Source organism: Lithobates pipiens, unplaced genomic scaffold (genome assembly GCF_037356315.1).
Source record: "Lithobates pipiens isolate NorthernLeopardFrog02 unplaced genomic scaffold, aLitPip1_a1.2 Scaffold_8, whole genome shotgun sequence".
In the NCBI taxonomy this organism is placed as follows: domain Eukaryota; kingdom Metazoa; phylum Chordata; class Amphibia; order Anura; family Ranidae; genus Lithobates; species Lithobates pipiens.
Window position 1 is genome coordinate 635,441,053 of NW_027507903.1, and position 24,581 is coordinate 635,465,633.

General features: G+C 44.6%; 1 protein-coding gene across 1 annotated transcript in view; it reads right to left on the bottom strand.

Annotated features, from left to right (window-relative positions):
• LOC143961559 (proteinase-activated receptor 1-like) overlaps positions 1–24,581 on the bottom strand; it is an 83,323-nt gene that overhangs the window by 46,058 nt on the left and 12,684 nt on the right. Inside the window, exons 3-5 of the mRNA XM_077470868.1 lie at positions 19,499–19,609; positions 4,770–4,836; positions 407–574 (exon numbers count right to left, since the gene is read on the bottom strand). Coding sequence (XP_077326994.1) covers positions 407–574; positions 4,770–4,836; positions 19,499–19,609 — 346 coding nt within the window. The remainder of the gene's footprint in view (positions 1–406; positions 575–4,769; positions 4,837–19,498; positions 19,610–24,581) is intronic.

Sequence of the window (24,581 nt, forward strand, 5' to 3'; positions counted from 1 at the left end):
ATATGGTGATTATTATTATGGTTTACCTACCAGATATCATTGTGTTGTGTTGCCTCTCTGGCTGCTTGTTTCATAGAAAGTCCCAAACCTTTCTTCTATATATCTCAATTATCAGGGATGGAGGTACAGTGCTCCATATAAAGTCCCAAACCCTCCTTTTTTCTTCACTATGAGTTAAAGTTGCAGGTAAAATGCGCATATATATATTAAGAAGAACCTGTTATCACTTTTCAGAAGAGCAACTTTACTTTCACTTGTTTGGACATTTTGTTTGCATTTCACTTTATTGGTCTGTATTATTGCATATACTGGAGTTTTAGATTTTTAGATTTTATCACTTTAGGAAATTGCACTGATCAATTCCCTCTTTGAAAATGTATCAATATTTTCATCTAGTTTGGCTTACCATTTCCAAAATTGCCTCCATTCACTTCAAAGGCCTGAACCTTGGCATTCAGAAACACAACGCTCACATCGGGTGCAACTAATAAGTTCACCTCCTTACTGGTAAAATAATGCCCAAGTGGGGTAATAAAGGTTTTTAGATGCACAGAAGTATTTGTGTGGATCTCTTCTGCAAAGCAAACAGAGACAGAGTTTATATCTGAGCATGCCTATCAAATGTAGAAAGACAAAATGATGTCGGGACTGCTATACATAAAAAAAACAAGGTTGGACATGGCTAGAGCTGGTATACAAAGAGAACAATGCTATACCTGCCTAAACTAATATACAAGGCAGTCCAGCTGAGCATAATGAGGGACATTACCCAAACAATAAAAATATATACCAGTAGGGTAAACAAGGAAAATGGCTGTAATCCTGCCTAGATTAATGCATGGATAGAAGGCTGAGCTCAGCTAAGGCTATTGCCAAAAACTAAAACAGATTATAGCTGGGACTACTAAAAGTGAGTGAAAGGAAAAAGAGTAGGACTAGTATTTACATTTTTTTCTAAAAAGTTACACCCTTTATAGGGTTAATGTGACCAGAGTAAATATGTAGCCAACATCAGCATTAGGGATGAGCTTCGAGTTCGATTCTAACTCATCCTCGACTCGAATATTGCTTGTTCGCCCGTTCGCCAAACAGCGAACAAATTGGGGTGTTCGCGGCAAATTCGAAAAGCCACGGAACACCCTGTAAAAGTCTATGGGACAAATCTAAAAAGCTCATTTTATAGACTTATATGCAAGTTATTGTCATAAAAAGTGTTTGGGGACCTGGATCCTGCCCCAGGGGACATGTAACAATGCAAAAAAAGTTTTAAAAACTGCAGTTTTTTCAGGAGCAGTGATTTTAATAGTGAAACAATAAAAGTGTAATATTCCTTTAAATTTCGTACCTGGGGGGTGTGTATAGTATGCCTGTAAAGGGGCACATGTTTCCCGTGCTTAGAACTGTCCCTGCACAAAGTGTAATTTCTGCAGGAAAAAAGTAATTTAAAATGAATTGTCAGCTCCCCGTAATACTGAGAACAGTCATTGAAAGTCATTGATAAAAAAAAAACACGTGGCGTTCCCCCCAACTTCAATTACAAGGCCCTTCAGGTCTGGCATGGATATTGAAAGGAACCCCGTGTCAAATAATAAAAAAAAAAAAAGTGAGGTTCCCCCCAAATATCCACACCAGACCCTTCAGGTCTGGTATGAATTTTAAGGGGAACTCCACGCCAAATTAAAACAAAAATGGTGTGGAGTTCCCCCCAAATTCCATACCAGAACCTATTCGACCACATGCCCTCAACATTGGGAGGATGCCTTGGGGGTCTGTGAGGTCTGCGAGATCCCCCATTGCTGGACCCCAGAGAAGAGATCACCCATCACTAGATACCAAGATTACCACCGCTGGAATCTTTTTTTTTATTTTTTTTATTTTTAATAAAGGACTTATCCCAACTGTGTCTGTCTTTTTTAACAATTTTTTACTTTTTGTGAAATGGTAGGGGTACAATGTACCCGTTACCATTTTAAACGGGGGGTGGGATCTGGGGGTCCCCTTGTTAAAGGGGGCATCCAGATTCTGATAAGCCCCCCTGCCTGCAGACCCCCACAACCACCGGCCAGGATTGTGGGGATGAGGCCCTTGTCCCCATCAACATGGGGACATGGTGCTTTGAGGGGTCACAGACCCCCAAAGAATCCTCCCAATGTTGGGGTTATGTGGCCTGGTACGGTTCAGGAGGGGGGGCGTTCTCTCATCCCCCTTCTTTTCCTGCGGCTTGCCAGGTTGCGTGTTCAGATAAAGGTATGGATTTTTTGGGGGAACTCTACAGCATTTTTATTTTATTTGGCATGGAGTTCCCCTTAAAATCCATGCCAGACCTGAAGGGCCTGGTAATTGAATTTGGGGGGAACCCCATGCATTTTTTTTTATCAATGACTTTCAATGACTGTTCTCTGTATTACGGGAAGCCGACAATTCATTATAGCCGCGAGTGCTTTTAAATTACTTTTTTTCCTGTAGAAATGACACTTTGTGCAGGGACAGTTTTAAGCACGGGAAACATGCGCCCCTTTACAGGCATACTATAGACACCCCCCAGGTACAAAATTTTAAGGAAAATTACACTTTTATTGTTTCACTTTAAGCATTATTAAAATCACTGCTCCCGAAAAAACTGCAGTTTTTAAAACTACAATATTATCTCACCCCGCCCTACCTGACTTGGCCACTTCTGTATACAACAGCTCACTCTTCTCCTCCCTGGACACACTTTCTCCCCTCACTACATGCAGAATTAGGCAAGAACACTATAACCCTGGCAAACAGATGGCTCCCAAAGTCTCAGAGAGCATAGCCATTTGTGTTATAAAACAAGGTCGCTGTAGGAGTTGACCCTGTATAAAGCTGCTCTCCTAGAAAATAATTCCTCCCTCCATGCAACCAAACAGATGTGTTTCAACACTCTGATCAACACCCTCTAGTCCAATGCTCATCAACATTTCTACCTTTAACTTGCTACAGGATATAACAAGATGGATGCAATTCGTGATGAGATCTCATCTCAGCACATTAGCAGAGCAAGAAGAAAGGAGATATTTTTAAAAGAATAGCAAGATCATGTAAGTCCTACTATAAGCATTTCATAAAAAATAAAATAAAAATGGTTTTAATGTAATTTTAAGTACAGTACTGAAGCCAGAGGGAACTACTGTAATGTAGTTCTTTTAGTACAATGTATTTCTGGAGTGGGGTAGAAGGTTAGGGTAAGGTGAGAGAGCCGGGCACCAATCCTAAATTAGAAAACGCTGTGGCCCTGATACAGGAAATTAATGTTAGGGTAAAACCAAAAAGTTGTTACTTAATAAAGGAAAAATGTGATGGACGATATGATGAGATGATTCTTCAGAGTTTGTTGATCCCGTCTGCAGTGGTAAAATCAGATTACTATTAGTTAAAGCTGCATCAATATTTAAATCTGGTGTGGCTTACTATTTCTAAAATTGCCTCCATTCACTTCAAAGGCCTAAACCTTGGCATGCAGGAGCAGAACACTGACATCGCGAGCACTATGGTGCCAATATTCTTGATTCTTCTATTTGCTTGAGCACAGCTAGGACAACTACCAAATTATACAGCACTGGACATACAAGGAGCACACAAAAATGATACATGTGGAGCTTGGTCAGTTCTTGGCTTCTTATATATCTTCATTCTTCCATTAGGAAAAGTGTGAACCCTTCATAATTGGCAAACACGGTGCAGGCACGAAAACTGCATGAAGGGGTGGTTGTAACCCCTCGTATATTTGACACAGCTGGTGTGCAGCCCAGGTAACTCGGTGGAGGGGTGATTGGAAACCCTCATATTGGGCAACATCAGATGCAAAACAGGTATGAAGACTGGGGAACTCAGTGCAGACATCAACTGTAACCAGGTTTAGCTCTCCAGTAGAGCTGCACGATTCTGGGAAAAATGAGAATCACGATTCTTTTGCTTAGAATGAAGATCACGATTCTCTCACGATTCTCAAAAAAACTGTTTTATTTGAAAAATGTACAATTTCTGAGAACATTAGGTTATCAGAGCTAATATGTTGTCCATTGATGTTTGCAGATATAGTAATGAATTTGCCTCGGTACAGAATAGATCTGCACATTTTATCCAAACAGTTATTTTTTGGCAGCGCCGTGGCATGGTTACACTGGCTGCTGATTTATGCAGGACCAGACGTCAATCTGTTTCTGATAAACACCTCCACTTTCCTAAATGTGTCTGTCGGAGGGTTTTTATTTAATCCGTGTGTGTAAATATGTTCTGATGACTCAATAATGGTGTTGCAAACCCTCTGGAGCCTTGTCCTATCTAGGTTACCTTCACAGGAATACTTAATCTGTGATCTTGCCTGTCTTTTATTAGTGCTACTGTGTATAGCAGTGCGCACTCACACTGCTGTTTCCCGGCCACTGTACCCGCCCACGCCCAGGCAGCGGCACGCTGCATCGTGCGCTTCAATGACTGACGCCAGTTTCGGTGGCTGACATCAGTTCCGATATCCACCATTTGCGTTCCACGCTGGTTATGTGGAACTGGCGGCGGTAAAAGAAAATTGCGGGTCACCCAGAACTTAGATTGCGTGGGGGGGGTGAATCTAGATCGCGATTGTATTGCGATTAATCTTGCACCTCTACTTTCCAGCATCTACCAAACACTAAAATATCAGTTTTGGATGGAGTGACCTTTTAACTTGACTAGTACTACTGAACACAGTGCTAACATGTTTGGTAAGTTATCCTGTAAGTACGATATTATGTTTTGTGTATTACCTCCCTGAATGTGCTTCAGATAGCCAACCCAAATGGTCTCCAGGTAAAACAAACTTTCCTTCTCGTTCTGAAAAAAAAAGTACAAAAATATTTTATAAATATAATTTTATTTTAATTTTATTTCATTTTAGATTTAGTACATTGGCGTAAATACACCCATGCATGTATGATGTATTTCAAACTAAACTGATGGCCTTAGTTGTCTAAAAAGATTTATATCCCTTACTGTGACTGTAAATCAATCTGTGCACAACAGGGATGGACATTTCCATACAACAAAGCCCACAGGATAGAGCCCAACTCATAACACTTTATAAATTAATGAAGTCGTGCTGTTATTTACGTAAAGCATTAAAAACACAGTGGTCTCAGCAAGGTAGTGATAAACGTCACTTCTCACCACTAGTTAGTGTGTGACTTTAAACGGTGAGAATAAAGGACAAACTCCAACCCAATACTCGCATAGGTGGGGTATATGGTGGACGTAATAAAATAATAGTCCAAACCACACTCACTAATTGTCCATCCCACCCCTGTTGCCATTCAGTATAGCACGGTGTATGTCAATCAAACAAATGGAGGTAAACATGGGATCCCCTTCCTATTCCCTACAAAAATCATGTGAACCAAAACAACAAAAGTGAAAAGAATGTGCACCTAAAAACAAACAAACAACAAACCCTATATGTTTCACTCTAAAACAAGCTTTGTCAGGGGTGCCAGTAAATAACAGAGTGCAGCAGATCACCACATGGCAAATGGCGACTTGAATTTTACTTCACCTCTGGTTATAGATATATTCTAAGATGGCCGCCACACTGAGCGTATCATGACGTCATCACGCACGTATGTGTGATGACGTCACCATGCACACAGACTGTTTCATCATTATCACCATCTAGCGGAAATAATAGAGAATAAATAAAAATAAAAAATAAATAGAAATAAATGAGAATGTTCCAAAGACAAGCCAAACTATAACTAACAACCTCATTAATTCTCGCCTTAATATCAACCATGACTATAATGGCTACATATATTTGTACTGTTTTATGGAACCTTAGTCCATAAGAAAAAGAAAAAGGTTGCCATTGCCAATAATCAGTAATACCAAAACTACAAAATCCCCCCCCCCCAAAAAAAAAGGAGCTAGCTGAGTAGCCTCAAATGACAGGTAAGTAAAGCCCTTATTTAACCAACATGGAGAGCACAATCCATATTCACCCATGGGTCCCAGAGTTTCTCCTATTTGGCCATTTTTCCAAGAGTACAGATTCAATTTTGGCATGGATCATAGCTTGTGTGACCCTATTTCGAACTGCCAGAACACAAAGTGAGGGAGTTTTCCAGGCTCTCGCTATGGTCTGTTTAGCCGCAGTGGTGACCTGGAGCAACAGTTTGAATTGTCGATGGCTCATGTCCTGTGGTTTCTTATTCAAAAGTGCCACAGAGGGGTCCGGGGTAATAGGCAAATGTCAAAAATATCCAACCAAAAGGTCTGTACAACTGGGCATTCCCACCAAATATAAAAGTGGGTGCCTATATTATTGCAACCACAAAAGCATTGGGGGGGGGGGGGTAGTGTGACAAAAATGTGGAGTTTGTTTCTAGTGCTACAATGTTCTGAGAGGAAGACTTGGTGTCTTCCCATATGTGGGTCGAATCAGAAGGATCTAAAATAATTACGAGGTCCCTCTCCCATTTAGGGACATATGAGGGGGTGTTAGTGCTGATGATATCTAGTAGTTGTCGATACAGATCTGAAATAAGACCCCTCCTGTAAGGGTCGCTTTTACAAATATCTTTAAAAGAGGACATTTAGTATGTGAAAAGGTCGGAGGGGTCAATGGAATCAGAGAGTGTTTTATCTGGAGATAGCAAAAGAGTTCAGAGGAAGGAATATCGTAGGATTTGCATATGGGCGGGAACGACAGGATTGTGATGGAGGTAAAAAAACGTATACTCTAGGAAAGGCTGACTGAGGACCATGTCGAGAAAGAGGGGGATGATGTTCAAGTCGAGTAGAGTGCTGAATTGCGGAGAAACGATAGGGGAGATTTGTGTAGCGAATACTGTGACGCGTTTTGAGCCTGTCCCAGATGGAAGTAATGTAGCATTATAGGATTAGTGAGGGAGCAACCATGAGACGGATCGAGTTATAAGAGGTTAGCTACAGATAGGGGGTCGCAGTCTACCAATTCCAGTGTCACCCATAAAGGTATTTCCTTGGAGGCATGGTATTTGGGGAGCTGGGCCAACTCAGAGGTCAAGTAATATTTTACTGGTGCATACTGAGTGGGCTAGGAGAACCGCTTGGCAGGCACTGTCACCAGTCTGGCAAGGAAACTTGGAAAAGGCAGCCGCACTCACCACATCAAGATACCAATAAAACTCCATTATTGTAGTGTAGACATATGCAGTCACAGGAATGAACAGAAAGCTCAGTTCATTCCTGTGACAGAATATGTCTACACTACAATAACAATGTTTTATTGGTATCCCATTGCGGTGTGCAGCTGCCTTTTCCAAGTTTCCTTGTTGTGGTGTTGAGCCAGGCCAGCACCCATAGGTTTACCTGCTGTGGAATCTCATCAGGCTCACCTGGAGTGGTGCTTTCTCCTCTGCCTACCAGCCTCGCAAGATGGGATGAAGCCTATTTGGTCCCTATGGATTAAGGAACCTATCATCAAGTTCAAGCAACTTGAAAAGTTTTTCGCTAAGATTTTAATATTGAGATTGAGGACAGAGATGGGTCTATAATTAGACCATGAGGTGCCATCTAAGTGAGGCTTAGGTATCATCGAAATAGCAGCTGTCAAAGCTTTGTTGAAAGCTGCGACCAATAATGTGAGAAAGAAGGTCTGCAAATTCTTTATAATAGGTAGCTGATTGGGTGTCAGGTCGTTTGTGCGGTTTTAAAGTCTTGATAGCCATTACAACTTCTGTGTCTGTAATAGGTTTATCAAGATTCTCTCAGTGTGAAAGTGTGTGGAGTTTGATGTTGGAGAATAGAGTTTTTGGTTGTGATTGGTCAAAGGTGCCTGAGTATAGGTCAGTGAGCCTGCGGCAGAATTCATGAAGTATTATGAGAGGGTTACTAGTGTAATTATCTTAGGAGAGTTTCAAATGAACAGGTTTAGACACTTGGTCTGCTCTGCGTTGAAAATTCTGACAGACCTAGAAAGGGTCTGGTATGGATATTTAGGGGGACCCCCACGTCATTTTTTTTTAAATTTGATGTGGGGTTCCGCTTAATATCCATACCAGACCTGAAGGGCCTGGTAATTGAATTTTTTCACATTTTTTTTTTTTATCAATGACTTTCAATGACTGTTCTCTGTATTACGGGGAGCCGACAGTTCATTATAGCCGCAAATGCTTTTAAATGACTTTTTTTCCTGCAGAAATTACACTTTGTGCAGGGACAGTTCTAAGCACGGGAAACATGCGCCCCTTTACAGGCACACTATACACCCCCCCCCCCCCCCCGGTATGACATTTAAAGGAATATTAAAATTTTATTGTTTCACTTTAAGCATTATTAAAATCCAGAAAAAAATGTTTTTTAAAACTTTTTTTTGCATTGATACATGTCCCCTGGGGCAGGACCCAGATCCCCAAACACTTTTTATGACAATAACTTGCATATAAGCCTTTAAAATTAGCACTTTAGATTTCTCCCATAGACTTTAACAGGGCATTCCGCGGCTTTGCGAATTTGCCGTGAACACCCCAAATTGTTCTTTGTTCGGCAAAGGGGCGAACAGGCAATGTTTGAGTCAAACATGAGTTTGATTCGAACTCGAAGCTCATCCCTAGTCCACAATAGGGTATCAGTGGTGATCTGCCTCAGGGGTCACCATGGCCAACGTAAGGCATATATAAGGTCAATACTAGGGATGAGCCGAACACCCCCCGGTTCGGTTTGCACCAGAACTTTCGAACGGACCCCAAATTCGTACGAACGTTAGAACCCCATTGAAGTCTATGGGACTGGAACGTTCAAAATTAAAAGTGCTAATTTTAACGGCTAATATGCAAGATACTGTCCTAAAAAGGGTTTGGGGACCTGGCTCCTGCCCCAGGGGACATGGGTCAATGCCTAAAATGTTTTTAAAAATGGCCGTTTTGGCGGGAGCACTGAGTTTAATGAGGATTAAAGTGAAAAAAAAGTGAAATATTCCTTTAAATATGGTGCCTGGGGGGTGTCTATAGTATGCCTGTGAAGTGCCACATGTTTCCCGTGTTTAGAACAGTCCCTGCACAAAATGACATTTAACGGAAATAACATCATTTAAAACTGCTTGCGGTTTTAATGTTATATCTGGTTCCTGCAATATGGTTGAAAATCATTGAGAAAAATGGCATGGGTAGCCCTCCCTGCCCATTACCAGCCCCTTTGGGTCTTGTACGCATATTAAGGGGAACCCCGTACCCATATTAAAAAAAGGAAATACGTGTGGCCCCCCAGGCCCTATATACTCAGAACAGCAGTATACAGGCGGTGCAAACAAGACAGGGACTGTGTAGGTTTGTTGTGTTAAGTTGAATCTGTTTGTAATTTTCAACTGGTACATTTTTAAAGTGTAGCTCCAGTCAAAAAAACTATTTTTAAGCTTTTTGGAAAACATTGGGAAGGGTTATCACCCCTGTATAATTTGTTTTGTCGTACATCTTTTTTCATCTCACTTGCTGTTGTCTCCTTCCATTTGCAAGTAGGAGATGTTTAGAAGTTGGATGTTTGGAAGTTGGATGTTTGAAAGTAGGGGCCCGTCCTATATGCTCTGCAGAAATGGCGAAACAAGGTGTTGGTTTTGCCACAACATTGTAAGCTCTCAAAGTGACTCTTGGTGGGCGCTGGAGCGCCCTGCTGTGAACGATTATATCAAGAATTGTAATTACATGCCATTGTTGAACAGTGGTAGAAAAATTGACCTTTGGTGGTTGTGGTGCTGGTGCCACAACACTATAAGTCCTCACAGTTACTCTGGGTGGGCACAGGAACGGGCCCTCCTGTGAAATATTATATCAAGAATTGTAATTACATGTCCCTGTTAAACAGGGGCAGAAAAATTGGGCCTTAGGCACTGGTGCTGGTGCCACGACACTGCAACTTCTCCCATATACTCTAGTTTTATTGCAGGAATTAGCCCTGCTGCAAAGCATTGCATCCAAAATTGTAATTAAATGCCCCTGTTAAACAGGGGCAGAAAAATTGGGCTGGTGGCATCACCCAGAACCAAAAATGTTCTTCCAACATATCAGCGGAGGAGGAAGAGGATAGACAATCAACATAACAGGACAGTCACTCAGCATCAGCATAGGCAGTCTTGAAGGGATGTGATATTTCAAAAAAAATTATTCGGTTACATCAGCTTCAGGTGCTTGGTAGCTGTGGGTGATCCAAGACTGATTCATCTTGATGAAGGTCAGTCGATCAACTGATTCGGTGGACAGGCGCACCCTGTGATCGGTAACAAAGCCACCAGCAGCACTGAAGGTGCGTTCCGAAAGAACGCTGGATGCAGGACAGGCCAATAGCTCAATTGCATACTGTGCAAGCTCTGGCCAGTGATCCATCCTCAAGACCCAGTAAGCCAGAGGATTTTCAGTGGGAAAGGTGTCCAAGTCTGACCTTGCCCCTAGGTATTCCTGCACCATGTAAATCAGACGCTGGCGATGGTTGCTGGAACCGATCCTACCTTGGGGCTACGGACTAAAAAATTGTCTGAAAGCATCAGTCAGATGGCCACCTTCTCCACCGCTCCTTCTGACCGATGCCTCAGCAACAAGTTGTCCAGGACCAGGAGTTTGTAACCTCCCAGTCTCTGGGAACGCGTTCCACATACCTTTCTGCAAGGCCTCCCGGAGATGTCTCATCCTCTGCTCCCTCTGCGATGGCAAGATAAGGTTGGCAACCTTACCCTTGTACCGTGGATCAAGGAGAGTGGCCAGCCAGTAATGGTCCCTCTCCTTGATTCGAAGAATACGAGGATCCTTCCGCAGGCTTTGCAAGATCAGGGAGGCCATGCAGCGTAGGTTAGCTGAGGCATTCGGTCCGGAGTCCTCTGGGTCACTAAGGACAACATGATCCGCAGCTACCTCCTCCCAGCCACGTACAAGTCCACGTGTTTCTTGGGACTGTAAATCATCCCTACAAGACTGCTGCTGCTGATGCTGAGTGCCAGCCTCCACATCCATGATGACACAATCATCTTCCTCCTCCTCTTCCTCCTCCTCATCCTCTTCCTGTGTGATGGGTGGCACAGCAGGAACACTGTCTGGATAAAGGGGGCCTTGAGAGGCAAGGAAGTCCTCCTCTTCCTGCCTCTGTTCTGCCTCAAGTGCCCTGTCAATTATTCCAGGCAGCGTATGCTCCAAGAGGTGGACAAGGAGTACAGTGTCACTGATGCATGCACTGTCACTGCTCACCATCCTTGTGGCCTCCTCAAGCGGTGACAGGACAGTGCATGCATCCCTGATCATGCCCCACTGGCGTGGTGAGAAAAAACCAAGCTCCCCTGACCCTGTCCTGGTGCCGTAGTCGCACAGGTACTCATTGATGGCCCTCTGCTGCGTGTGCAGCCGCTGCAGCATGGCCAACGTTGAGTTCCACCTGGTGGGCATGTCACATATAAGGCGGTTCTTGGGCAGGTTCAACTCCTTTTGAAGCTCAGCCAGCCGAGCACAGGCATTAAATGATCGGTGGAAATGCACACAGACTTTCCTGGCCTGCTTCAGGACATCCTGTAAGCCCGGGTACCTGCCCAAGAACCGCTGCACCACCAGGTTAAGGACATGAGCTACACAGGGCACATGGGTCAGTTTTCCCTGTCAGAGGGCGGAGAGGAGGTTGGTGCCATTGTCGCAAACCACCATTCCTGGCTTAAGCTGGCATGGCGTCAACCACCTCTCGGCCTGCCCCTGCAGAGCTGACAAAACATCCGCCCCAGTGTGGCTCCTGTCCCCCAAACAAACCAGCGCAAGCACGGCATGGCATCGTTTTGCCTGCGTACTTGCATAGCCCCTGGAACGCCTACGGAGCACTGCTGGTTCTGAGGACAGAGCACTGGAAGAGGCCATGGAGGAAGAAGAAGAGGAGGGGTGGAGGAGAGAGGTGTGTCACAACCAATAGTAGCATTTTGGAGGCGTGGTGGCGGAACAACCTCCAACACTACTGCACCTTGTCCTGCATCCTTCCCAGCTGCCAGAAGAGTGACCCAATGGGCCGTGAAAAACAGGTAACGTCCCTGTCCATGCCTGCTGGACCATTATTCAGCGGTAATATGCACCTTACCGCTGACCGCCCTGTCCAGTGAGGCAAGGACATTGCCTTCCACATGCCGGTAGAGAGCCGGAATCGCCTTCCGTGAGAAAAAGTGGCGTTTGGGGACCTGCCACTGAGGAACCGCACATTGTACAAACTCACAGAAGGGGGCCGAGTCTACCAACTGAAAAGGCAGCAGTTGAAGTGCTAGCAATTTAGCTAAGCTAGCATTCAACCGCTGGGCATGTGGATGGCTGGGAGTGAACTTCTTTCGCCGTTCCAGCAGCTGGGGCAGGGACATTTGCCTGCTATAATCGGACGTGGGTGTACTGCTAGCAGAGTGCCCGGAAGCACTTGGCTGTGACACACCTAATTCTACACCTTCATTCCTCTCAGAGCAGGTTTCAGAGAGGACTGAAGGTCTAGTGGGGTTGGAGATGCCAGCTGATGAGGAGCAAGGAGAGGTCCACTTTGTTCTTTGGTGTGGGTCTTTGAGGTACGCTTGCCAACGAGCTGCATGGCAGGTCAACATATGTCTGGTCAAGCATGTGGTGCCCAAGCGGCTGATGTTTTGGCCACGCGAGATATGCTTGAGACATATGTTGCAAATAGCAGTGGTGTGATCTGATGCACTCGTCTCAAAGAAGGCCCACACCAAAGAACTTTTAGAATAACGCGCAGAGGCAGCGCCCTGCACAGGCGGAGCTCTGCGGTGTGATTCAGTCGGTGTGCTGCCCCTAAGCTGGCCCCCAGAGGGCATCCTGCCTCGTTGGACATGTGCCTCCTCCTCCTCTCTCCTACCAGGCACCCACGTGGAGTCATTGCCCTCATCATCCCCTCCCTCTTCATCGCTGCAGCAAACCTGCCAGTATGCTGCAGCTTGTGGAACATGACTGCCAGATTGCTGTCCTTCTTGAGCATCCCCTCTCTCTGCATTCACACTACTGCCTTCCTCTAGCTGAGTGTCATCATCAGAGCCTACAAAACACTGGGCATCCTCCTGGAGCATGTACCCAACACTGTGCTCAAAGAGTTCAGGAGACTCCTCAGGAGGACGTGGTGGGTCTAGGGAAGGAGTCACTGATGATGACATTGAGACGAGGATAGACGATGCGTTGGCAGCTGCTTTGCTAGTACCCTGAGACTGGGTGAGAGAGGATGAGGAGGATGAAGAGGGCTTGGTCATCCACTCTACCAGGTTGTTGGCATGTTGCGGCTCAACATGTCCAGCTGCCAAAAAGGAGAAGCATGTCCCATGGCCACGTGCTGATGACAATGCACCGCGTCCACGACCAGCACTGTTGTCTCTAGACACAGAGCCTGCTTGCCCTCTTTTATCGGCTCGTGCCTTTCTGCCTCTCCTTGCTGGCCTTCCAGACATGGTAATGGCTTGAAGGGAGTTGGGTAAAACAGCAGTTGGGTAGTGTATATTGTGCTGGAGGCACACAACACCCACTAACTCCTGCAGATGCCTTTATTATAGAACACCAGCAATAAAGGGTAGATAAAGGGGTATACTGTACTGGAGGCACACAACACCCACTAAGCCCTGCAGATGGCTCTATTAGAGAACAGCAATAAAGGGTAGATACAGGTGTATATTGTGCTGGAGGCACACAACACCCACTAACTCCTGCAGATGCCTTTATTATAGAACACCAGCAATAAAGGATAAATACAGATGTATACTGTGCTGTGCTGGAGGCACCCACAACTTCCAATAACTCCTGCACATGGCTGATGGCTCAAATAGAGAAGAGCTATGTAGGTGGATATAGCTGTGTGTACTGGGTACAGAGCACGCAGACAGCACGCACAAGCTCCTAACACTGACTGCAAGCTCTATTATAAAAGATAGATATATCGCTAGCTATATAGGTGAGGCGAATATAGCGGTGTATACTGCGGTCAGGGCACGCAGACAACAACCACTACACAACAGCAAGATCGAAAATCGGCCGATAACGATCGGTGTATACTGTGTTGAAGGTACACAGAACACCCACTAACTGCTTCAGACGCCAACACACTACACAAGGCCGCCGCGCTGGCGGCCTTATATAGTGTGGGGCGTATACTACACAGCCTGAGCTATGATTGGCCACAGGCATCCTGCCTGTGGCCAATCATGGCTCTCCTCGCTGCTGGCGCTGTGATTGGCCAAGCATGTGGGGTCACAGTGCATGCTTGGCCAATCATGAGCCAGCAATGCACTGCACCATTGCAGTGCATTGTGGGCCGTGAGCGCCACACGAATTTGGCGCAAACGGCCCATAACGTTCGGAATTCGCCGAACGGGCGAACAGCCGATGTTCCAGTCGAACATATGTTCGATTCGAACACAAAGCTCATCCCTAGTCAATACTAATATGACCCGGTTATGTTCAGGCTGTAGAGGAATGTGGGAGTGGGATATAAGAGAAGGTGAGGAGGGTAGGGCTAGTTTAGGATGGCTGTCAGAGTGGATCCTATACAGTCTGTGATTTTAGCATCTAACAACATCACAGGGTAAATTCAACAAGAAGAAGATACTAACAAACTAACAATATTCACAATGACAACAATTTCAAGCCCGAAGGGAATATAGAACATAAAAAACAGTGGTGTATGAATCGTTCATCAGTAGGCTCATCCCAAGCGAGGAAGGACACAATGTGTGGATAGGGCCCGCTACCAACACATACATTTCAGTAGTAGAGATGGGTTGAACGACTCCTGGTTCGGTTTGCGCCAGAACTCTTGAATATCACGAAAGTTCAGAGGCGAATAACAAACCCAACTGAAGTCTATGGGACCTGAACTGTAAAATATTAAAAGCGCCCATTTTGAGGGCTTAGATGCAAGTTATTGGGCATACAAATGGTATGGGGGTGCAGGTACTGCTCTAGGAGACATGTATCAATGAAAAAAAAGTTTGTAAAAAACATTTTTAAATGAGCAGTGATTTACTGATGCTTAAAGTGAAATAAAAATGAAAAATTCCTTTAAATATAGTGTCGGGGTCCCCTTAGTCTGCATGTAAAGTGGAGCATCTGTACCATGCACCTGCTGCAGCAAAAATGACATTTTCCCTGCAAGATTTCTTTATTTTATAAACAATGGCTTGGGGAGCCAGTCTGTATGATGAGGTACAGAGTAACATAATTTCCTGCTTGTGTGGTTGGCTCAAAAAATTTTCCCAGAAGTCTGCACTAAGATACAAGTCAGATTTCAGGCATCCCCTGCAACAAAAATGTCATTTTTGGAGAGATACTTTCGAAAGGAGCATGTCTAAAGATATGCAGGCCCAACAGATTTCCTCATAGGTGCCCTGCAGCTGCACACCTGACATGTAATTATGAAACCACTCCCATTAGACCCACTCGGTACAGAGACACAGACAAACACACATGAATTTCTTCAGAATAACAAAAGGTAGGAATCCGCAACAAAGATTGTTATAATTGTAGCACTGACCCCCGAAGGAGCTGCTGGTTTGATTGGGCTTACCGTTACCTCCTCCTCAATCTGTGTCTAGGGGGTTCCTGTGCTAGATGGCCCAGTAAACTCAGAGACTGACAACAGATCCGCATAAAGGGATTTTTTATTTGCAAAATGTAGACAATGAACAGTCTCTTAAAATAGGATCAGAGGGTTAGGAAGGAAGTTTAGGTACTCTTATGCCCCGTACACACGAGAGGGATTAAGTCTGACAGACCTCCAAAGGAGTTCCGCCGGAGTTCCGACGGAGTTCCGACGGAGTTCTGGCGGACTTTTCGACCGAACGGACTTGACCACACACCATCACACCAAACTCCGACGGAGTCGAACGTGATGACGTACTACTGGATTCGACGTAGGAAGTTCATAGACAGTAGCCAATAGCTGCCCTTGCGTCGGTTTTAGTCCGTCGGAGTAGCACACACACGAGCGAATTTTTCGAAGGGGACCGGGTCCGGCGGAGTTCCGTCGGGAAAATTTGAAGCATGCTTCATTTCTAAAGTCCGTCAGACTTTAGCGAAGCTAAAGTCCGTTGCAGCCCACACACGATCGGATAGTCTGACGGACTCAGTCCGTCGGAGTTTGGATGTCGAAAAGTCCGCTCGTGTGTACGGGGCATTAGTGTCAAAGTCCATAACGAAGAACTTGCTTACTTTGTCTAAATCCAGAGAATAGCCATTCACAACTGGACAAGGCCTAGCAGCCAACAAGGTGCTTTACTCAGGAACAAGTCTCTGCCACAGACGTTGTTGTAGAACATACAGGAATACGTCTCTGTCACAGACGGTGTTGTAGACTTCAGGAAACACTTATGGAACACTCGCGTGAATCCTGGATCTTTCAGCCAGCTTGGCAATACCCACGAGACTGGATTCACTTAGGTACTTCAGCCCCTCCAGGCTCTTGCTATGAAACCAACCCGTACGTGGCCTGCTTCTGAAGAGTCCTCCCCTGGATAGCTATGAAGTTACTGGGCCGCTCCAACCACCAGAGATGGCACCGGACCACCTCGGAATCCTGCTTTAGTTTCCTTGCCTCAGGCTAGCTAGCCCCAAGACAATAAGTCGAGTGGATCCACACCCCAGGCCATAGCCTTCCTGGGGGCTGGTCAAGAGGAACAGGACCATGGAATCAGAACATCCTTCTGAACCGAAACACCCGGACTACGTGACATCTGCATCTTAAGTACCTTGTCCCAGAAAGCACAGCAAGAGGGACACTCCCACTAAGCGGGCTCCGAGAGAGAGTAAACTTAAAGCACCCAACTAGACTGTGGTTCTATGCCTGCCAGAAAAGACAGTGCCCCTTGTGGCCAAGCTGAACATCCTATAGTCCAGTCAGACTAATGCTGAGGTCCAAATTTAGAACAATTGTACCCAAACCAAACTGCAGTTCAAGTGTAATCTTAACTTTCAAAAAACATAGCGTGTGCTCTTTAGGAGCCGGCGCTACACAATCCTTGCAATGTACATTTTTTTCTCAACAAAAGTGGAGTTACGCTTTAAGTAAAAATGAACGGTTGCACTGCACTCACGCTGCACTATCACTAGTTTTGCACTAAACTGACACTAAAGTAAAAACAGTGCTAGCCCTACCATAGGTCCTTGTGGGTCCATGGGACCCAGGCAGCAATTTAAGAGGATGGACTGCCCGAGGACCTGAGACTCCCTCCCTCTAGCGTGTCATGCTTCTTGCACTGTCTGCACATTGGGGGCCGCCTCATGTCCTACAATGCCACTAGCATTGATTGAGGCAGCTGTAGTAGTCCACAGGGAGGAGGGGAGGTGACAGGGTTGGGAGCACCGCTGACTCTCAAACTCCCCCCGATGTATGGTAGGGAGAAGGCAGAGGCTGCAGGTTCAGATAAATAAGGAGGAGTGGGAGCGGCAGTGCTGTGATCCCCAGAGTGCTGTTCGGATGTGGAGCGAGCTGGCTGGCAGGTCATTCGGCTTCTCCCCAATGTGATGCCTGTGTGGATTGTCTAACGAGGCTGCATTGATAGGCTGCACAGGTGGGCACTGATCAGGTGACACTGTTGGGCACTGATGAGGTGATACTGATGAGCACTGGTGGACTGTACTGGTGGGCACTGATAAGTTACACTGCTGGGCACTGATGAGTATATACTTATCATGATATCAATTAATGGATGTGGGGGCCTTTTGGTGGGCGTGATTTTTTTTTTTTTGAGGGGAGTGGGGCAGCATTTAATTCTTGGACCCAAGCAGCACAATGTCTTGGGCCAGCCCTGAGTAAAAATAAATGTTCGCACTACACTCACACTGCACTATCACTAGATTCACACTAAACTGATATTTTACACTCACAAAAGAATCACAATAGCACACAATCTCGCTAGTATCACTGAACAGGGACCCGTTATGGCTGCTATGAGAAGAATATTTTTACAGTGCAGGGAGGGACTAAGAGCAATGAGCCATGATTGGATAGAGTCATCCTGACAGTGTCCAATCATGGCTCTGGCACTGCTATGTGCCCTGATTGGCTGATGCAATGAAAGCTATGTCCAATCAGGGCTTCAGTGCATTGGGGTCGTTCGGTGGGCCGAACAAACTGTCGAAAGACCCGATAATCCAGGCGGTCTCTGAACGGGGGGCAAACAGCTAATGTTTGGCCCGAACACATGCTCGGGCTGAACCATTCTTCCAACACTATTCAGTAGTAAAGCACATAAAAACAATAACAGGGGATGCTAATGGTAAACACCAAGCTTACATTTGTTGAAATTCTGGACATTCTTTTTTAGTTCAAAGACGTGAGGTACAAGGACAGTATGGACACCAGGAGCTAAGATAAATATTCAAATAAATATTGAACTAAGAAAGGGGTTGTAAGGAATGGAGGGGCATGCCAGATAAGGGGATCCTGTATCGGCATCACTAAAACAAGAGATAGGGTAAAAAGGGTTGGTGGGAAGGGGTGGGCAAGATAGCAAAGCAAGGGACGCTCCTGGGGCTCATAGGGAGACTGTATTACCAATAATGAGGAGCTAAATCTTCAGGGTAAGGGTATAGGGTAGGGAAGGGGGAGGGGAAAAAAAGAGGGTGGGGGGGAGGCAAGTGGATGGAAGAAGGTAGGTTAGGTAAATAGGTCAAACACATGGGCGGGGGGGGGGGGGGGGTAGTCTAATGAATAGTGGTATATTGGTATATTCAGATACAGAGTCAAAGTTTATGGTGAAAAGTGGTTATCTAGGCTGGAAACTAAGGAATATTGAGGATGAAGCCAATTACCTCCTTCATACCGCTATACCAGTGGAGATAAGGATGGAGAAATATAAGCAAGCTCACTGATGTAGGTGTAGTGTTCAATCCACGGAGCCTTCGTTAGCTGGAATAGGGGAGTTAAAGTATCCTCTTGTGGGTGCTGGAGTGGCGCTTGGAGATGCAAGGAGCTTCTTCTGAGACCGAGACGTGGGTCAGATGGTAGGCTTGTGGTGCAGTGTTGGCATGAAAAATATTCCTATATCATTGTTCAAGCGGATTACAAAATCATCAAAGGTCTCCATTGCACCCTGCCACAAGATGAACACATTATCTATGATATAAGCCCATAGTAAAATTCTTAATGTATAGATCTCAAGATCCCCTTTAAAGACCAGCAAAGAAGTTGGCATAGGTGGAGCACACGCTGTTTCCATCACAGTCCCTCTCTTTTGTTTGTATATCTTGCCATCAAATAGGAATAAGTTGTGCTCCAACACAAAATCTTAAGAGTTCTAAAATGCATTCTGTGTATGACTGGAAGGCAACACCCTGAGTATTAAAATTACATATTCACACACCTGGAGGCCCAAAGTATAGTCTACTGTGTGTTACTGCATAGAGCCTCTATGTCTAAGCTGGACACCCCATCTACATATGGTCACAAAACAAAAATCTATGTATTTACTGGCATTCTTTTGCCAGTAAATAATTACCCCCCCCCCCCCTCCCCCCTGCCCAGTCTGTGCTCTCCATACCTTTCTGAATATCAGCCAAAGTTCTCCTCCTGGAAAGACGAATGCCAGATCTACAAAATTGTTACCATACCGTCCATAGACCTTTGTGATTGGAGGTGATGGGATGGTGACCTGAAGAACACAAGGATCCGTCAGACCAGGGTGATGGTTTAATGCTATTAATACTGCTATTCAATGCTATTAATATGCATAACATTTGTAGTGGGGATTCATTGTAAACTTAACAGGTTGAAGAAACCATGTTCATTGCATGTCCCCCCAAACTATGGAAACTCGTTGACGTAGGCAGCACTAGCTAAGCCCTGCGCTCCATCATGTCTTCCATCATCCTGGGGGAGCCAGATCAGCCACCCGCACAGCTCTACCAGGCATAGTGCATCGGCTTTATGTGAACTTTCCAACACACAGGACAGGAACCAAGGAGCTGTATACCTGGACCATTATGTCAACTCAAGGGAGTGGTGAGAACCTCCGGGCAGTTTCTTAACAGGTGTATATGCGGAACTGTGCTGCCAATGCTCTAGAGCTCTTATGAGACAATTCAGAACCTGCACCTCCCGGGAACTATGAATTAGTACCTGGATTAAGGGACTGCTGTTATTGCTGTTCTGAGGCAGATTCTGGCAGTGCCAGACAGTATACGGACAGGTGCCTATCCTCTGCCGTCTGCAACTTGAACCTACTGTACTTTGGCTGACATATTTATACCTAGAAAACTACAAGCCCGCTAAGAGCCAAACTTTGTACACTGTAAGATCAGGACATTGCTATAAATCCAGGCAGCTTGAACTATTTTGTAAGATGCTCTATCAAAGTTTATACTAAATCACCCTTGTCCAACTTGTTGTATAAGCACAAGCGCTCACACACTAAACGTGTGTGTGTACTGGAAGCCGTGGGATTCCTAATCCAATCTAGCAGCTGCTTTATATTTATTATCAGTCAAAATGCAGATGTTAATGATAATATGTCCTCATTAAATATAAATAAATGTATCAATGAGTAAACATAAAACAGAAATGAAACCCCATTAAAAGTCCATCATTGTTCAACCAATATATATCCTATCTAGATGTATATATAAAAAAACTAAGTCCTTTCATGTATTGAAATCTGCTGGACCACAGCCCGTCTCTCCAAAACACCTTCACACGTGTGGAGAAAACACACTCAAGGGGATATGTGATAGGTGAAATCCCCCTTTGGTAGTGCTCTTACCAGAACCCGCTGGTATAATCAGCTTCTCGAGAATCAACGTGGCTTTTTCAGATCACTTCTCATTCCTCCATCCTACACATCTCATTAACCCAATATCTCCAAAAAAACGAATGTGTGGAGAGAACAAATATAGTGTAATTCTGCAAAACCATACGTTTTTTACATTTTTTTATAAAACAAAGAATTTTACATGCACAAACATCCAAGATTAATTAGGCATTGGTTCATTTGCTCACAACAAGATATTCAGGTGTATACAGATCGTCCTACCACTCTCCCATCCACGGGCTATGTCTCTTTCCTATCTCGTGGCTCAGACCGACCTCTCCTGATCTCTCGGTTGCTGCTGTCCCACTGTTTGTTGTAAGGTTTCACCCTAACGCGTTTCATCGTACCGGTATCATCTGAGTATGGAACCTAGTCCACCGGAAAAGTCAAGTGTGTGGGCAGGTCCACTCGTTTGGACAGTCCGGTGGACTTTACGGAGGTTTGTCCGCCAGACTAAGTCCGCCGGACAGTCTGATCGTGTGTACACGGCATAAGACTCATTAACCCCTACTCTCTGAATTCTGTATTTTAGCCAGTTTTCTATCTATTTACAAACTGATATTTCCAAGCATGTAGACTTTTCCTTACACATGAGCTATGTATGAGGAACTGTAACAAACGCTTTTGCAAAATCCAAGTATACCACATCCACCGCCACCCCTCTGTCCAAGGTTTTACTTGCCTCTTCATAAAAAGAAATCAGGCTTGTTTGGCAATGGGGTTTAGGCCCCATTGTCTGTTTTTTTCTTATATAATTCTCTTCTTCTGACATGTCCCCCCCTCTGCCAGGGCTTTGTCATAGAGGTAAAGGTGATAGAGAGGGATGAGGACATTTATATGCACTCAATTCACACAATTTCCAATCTTAAAAAGGTAGAACATATTCATGTTAAAGGCCAACTTCACCACTTCCTTAAACTTGCCCATGCAGATGGGGAGGGAGATGTTTAAAATACATAAATACGCCTGTAGGCCTTTCCTTTTACCTGAGAAGCCTGACTGAAATACTCCCAATTAGGGATGGGCTCAGGCATGGTCAGATCGTAGTCCCAAACCCACCTGAGCAATTCCAACAAGAAGCCGGCACTGGACACCACCAATCATAAGCAGCGTGTGTGTGTGTGCAGCTGCGGGCCAGGAAATGCCTCACTGCCTATGTTTGGTGGTGTGCAGTGAGGGAGGGCTTCCTCGTGGGTATGATCCAAACAAGCCCTGAGCCCATCCCTACTCCCACTGTTTACATTTCTATGTCCTGGCTTTTTACCAGGACATGGGCTACAATAAAATGGCCACCGAGTCTCCACGGAAAACTATTGTGATAATCTTGAAATGGGGTCTGGCTGCAGACTGGAGCTCCACTTTTGGCAGGAAAGTGACCTCCACTCCACCTTTTTTGATTAACTTTAATGTAACAAACAACCAATAGACACAACGCGTGGAAGTGGAGGTCACATGTTTCCTGCTACATCTGCATTTCCCCTGAGGGTATCTGGCTGCAGATTGGAGTTCCTCTTTCCACAGAAAACATGTGATCTCCACAGTTTATTTTTTGTTTGTTTTGTTTTTTTAATCAACTTTAACCTTTTCACTGCCAGAGCTATTTTTGCATTTTTTACACACATGTTTAAAAGAAAATTTTAGGCCTGAAGATTATATAAAACCCCCCCAAACAATATAGATTTTTTTGAAAGCAGACACCCTTAAGAATAAAATAGTGGTAGTTCCATTTTTTTATGCTGTACAATATTACCACAAAGGTATAGGAAACTCATTTTCGGGAAAATATAAAAGATGAGGTTGCACCGAGTAAATAGATACCCAACAAACCTTAAATTTGCGTGTGCAGCTGAAATTGCCATGATCTTCAGGAGCCTATATTTCATATTTATATTACAAAAGCCCCTATAGGTCATTGGTTTAGTGTTACGAAGGAGGTCTTATGCTAGGATTCATGCTGTCACTTTGGCGCGTGCGGCAATATGTAACATGCATATCACAATCAATGTTTTCAAGTGTAGCCCCCCCCGAAACTTGTTTATGCTCGTATGTGTGTAAATGTGGGTTGCCTCAAAAAACATTTTTTTTGGGGAGGGGGGGGGGGAATTATATGCTTGGATGTACCTTTATTTTTTTGCAAAATAGTTCCCTATGAGTTGACAAGTGACCAACGAAAAACAGTAAAACGCCTGTAATCTGCCAAAAAAGAAGCTCATGTACTTTTTTGAGAGTGTTTTGCTTAACCACTTAAGCCCCGGACCATTTGGCTGGCCAAAGACCAGGCCACTTATTGCGATTCAGCACTGTGTTGCTTTAACTGACAATTGCGCGGTCGTGCAACGTGGCTCACAAACAAAATTGATGTCCTTTTTTTCCCACAAATAGAGCTTTCTTTTGGTGGTATTTGATCACCCCTGCGGTTTTTATTTTTTGCGCTATAAACAAAAATAGAGCGACAATTTTGAAAAAAACACATTATTTTTTACTTTTTGTTATAATAAATATCCCCCAAAAATATCTAAAAAAAAAGTTTCCCTCAGTTTAGGCCGATACGTATTCTTCTACATATTTTTGGTAAAAAAAATCGCAATAAGAGATTGATTGGTTTGCGCAAAAGTTATAGCGTTTACAAAATAGGGATAGTTTTATGACATTTTTATTAATAATTTTTTATTATTTTTTTTTTTACTAGTAATGACGGGGAACAGCGATTTTTATTGTGACTGCGACATTGCGGCGGACATATCAGACATTTTTGACACATTTTTGGGACCATTGTCATTTATACAGTAATCACTGCTATATAAATGCAGTGATTCCTGTGTAAATGACACTGGCAGTGAAGGGGTTAACCAGTGGGTGGCAGTGTAGGGGTTAAGTATTCCTAGGGGTGTGGTTCTAACTGTGGGGGGGCTGGGCTTTCATTTAGTGAACACTGATCTCTGCTCCAATCACATGGAGCAGAGATCAGCATCACTAGTTGCTAGGCAGAATGGGGAAATGCTGTTTACACAGCATTTCCTCCATTCAGCCGCCCCGTGAGACGATCACGGGTATGCCCGCGGCGATCAAGTCCGTGGGACCCACGTCTGGACTCATGGGGGTCCCAACCGGCATGCGAGCATGCTCGCGATGGCAGTGTGGCATTGAAGATTGGACGTACCTGTACGCCAATATGCCTGCCCGTGCCATTCTGCGACGTACATCGGCGTGCGCCGATCGGGAACCGGTTAAAGGGGTTGTAAAGTTATTTTTTTTTAAAATAACAAACTTGTTTTGCACAGAGTGGCCCCGAACCTGCTCTTCTGGGGTCCCCCGGCGGCTGTCTCTGCTTCCTCCTGCAAGTACTTTTCACGTTCATATGAGCTCCCTCGCATGGCCCCTTGTCTGCATGGGCCTGTTGATCTAAAAGGTGAACTTGGCCTTTAACATTGTTATTTCTTCAGCTAAAAACAAGCACATAGGGTGATCCACCTTACTGCAACTACTTTATTGTAGGGATGAGCGGATCTGTCCAGAAAAAAAAAACACAACTATTGGCTCTTCTAAGCATTAGGCCTGGTGAAATCCGACATTATTTTGCCTGGACCACCAACCATGAATGTACTGTGAACCCATGTTATACCCAAACCATTATTTCATCACTACTCTTATATATCTACCCCTTGTAAGAAACCCTCCCATGTAAAAACAACAATATTTAATAGTATAAAGCTAAGGTTAAAGCAACATTATTATTAAAATCCAGTGCTGGATTGTGCAAATTTCTATAATCAATTTACTATTTCAGCCATCTTTCTATCAATATTGTACAAGATGA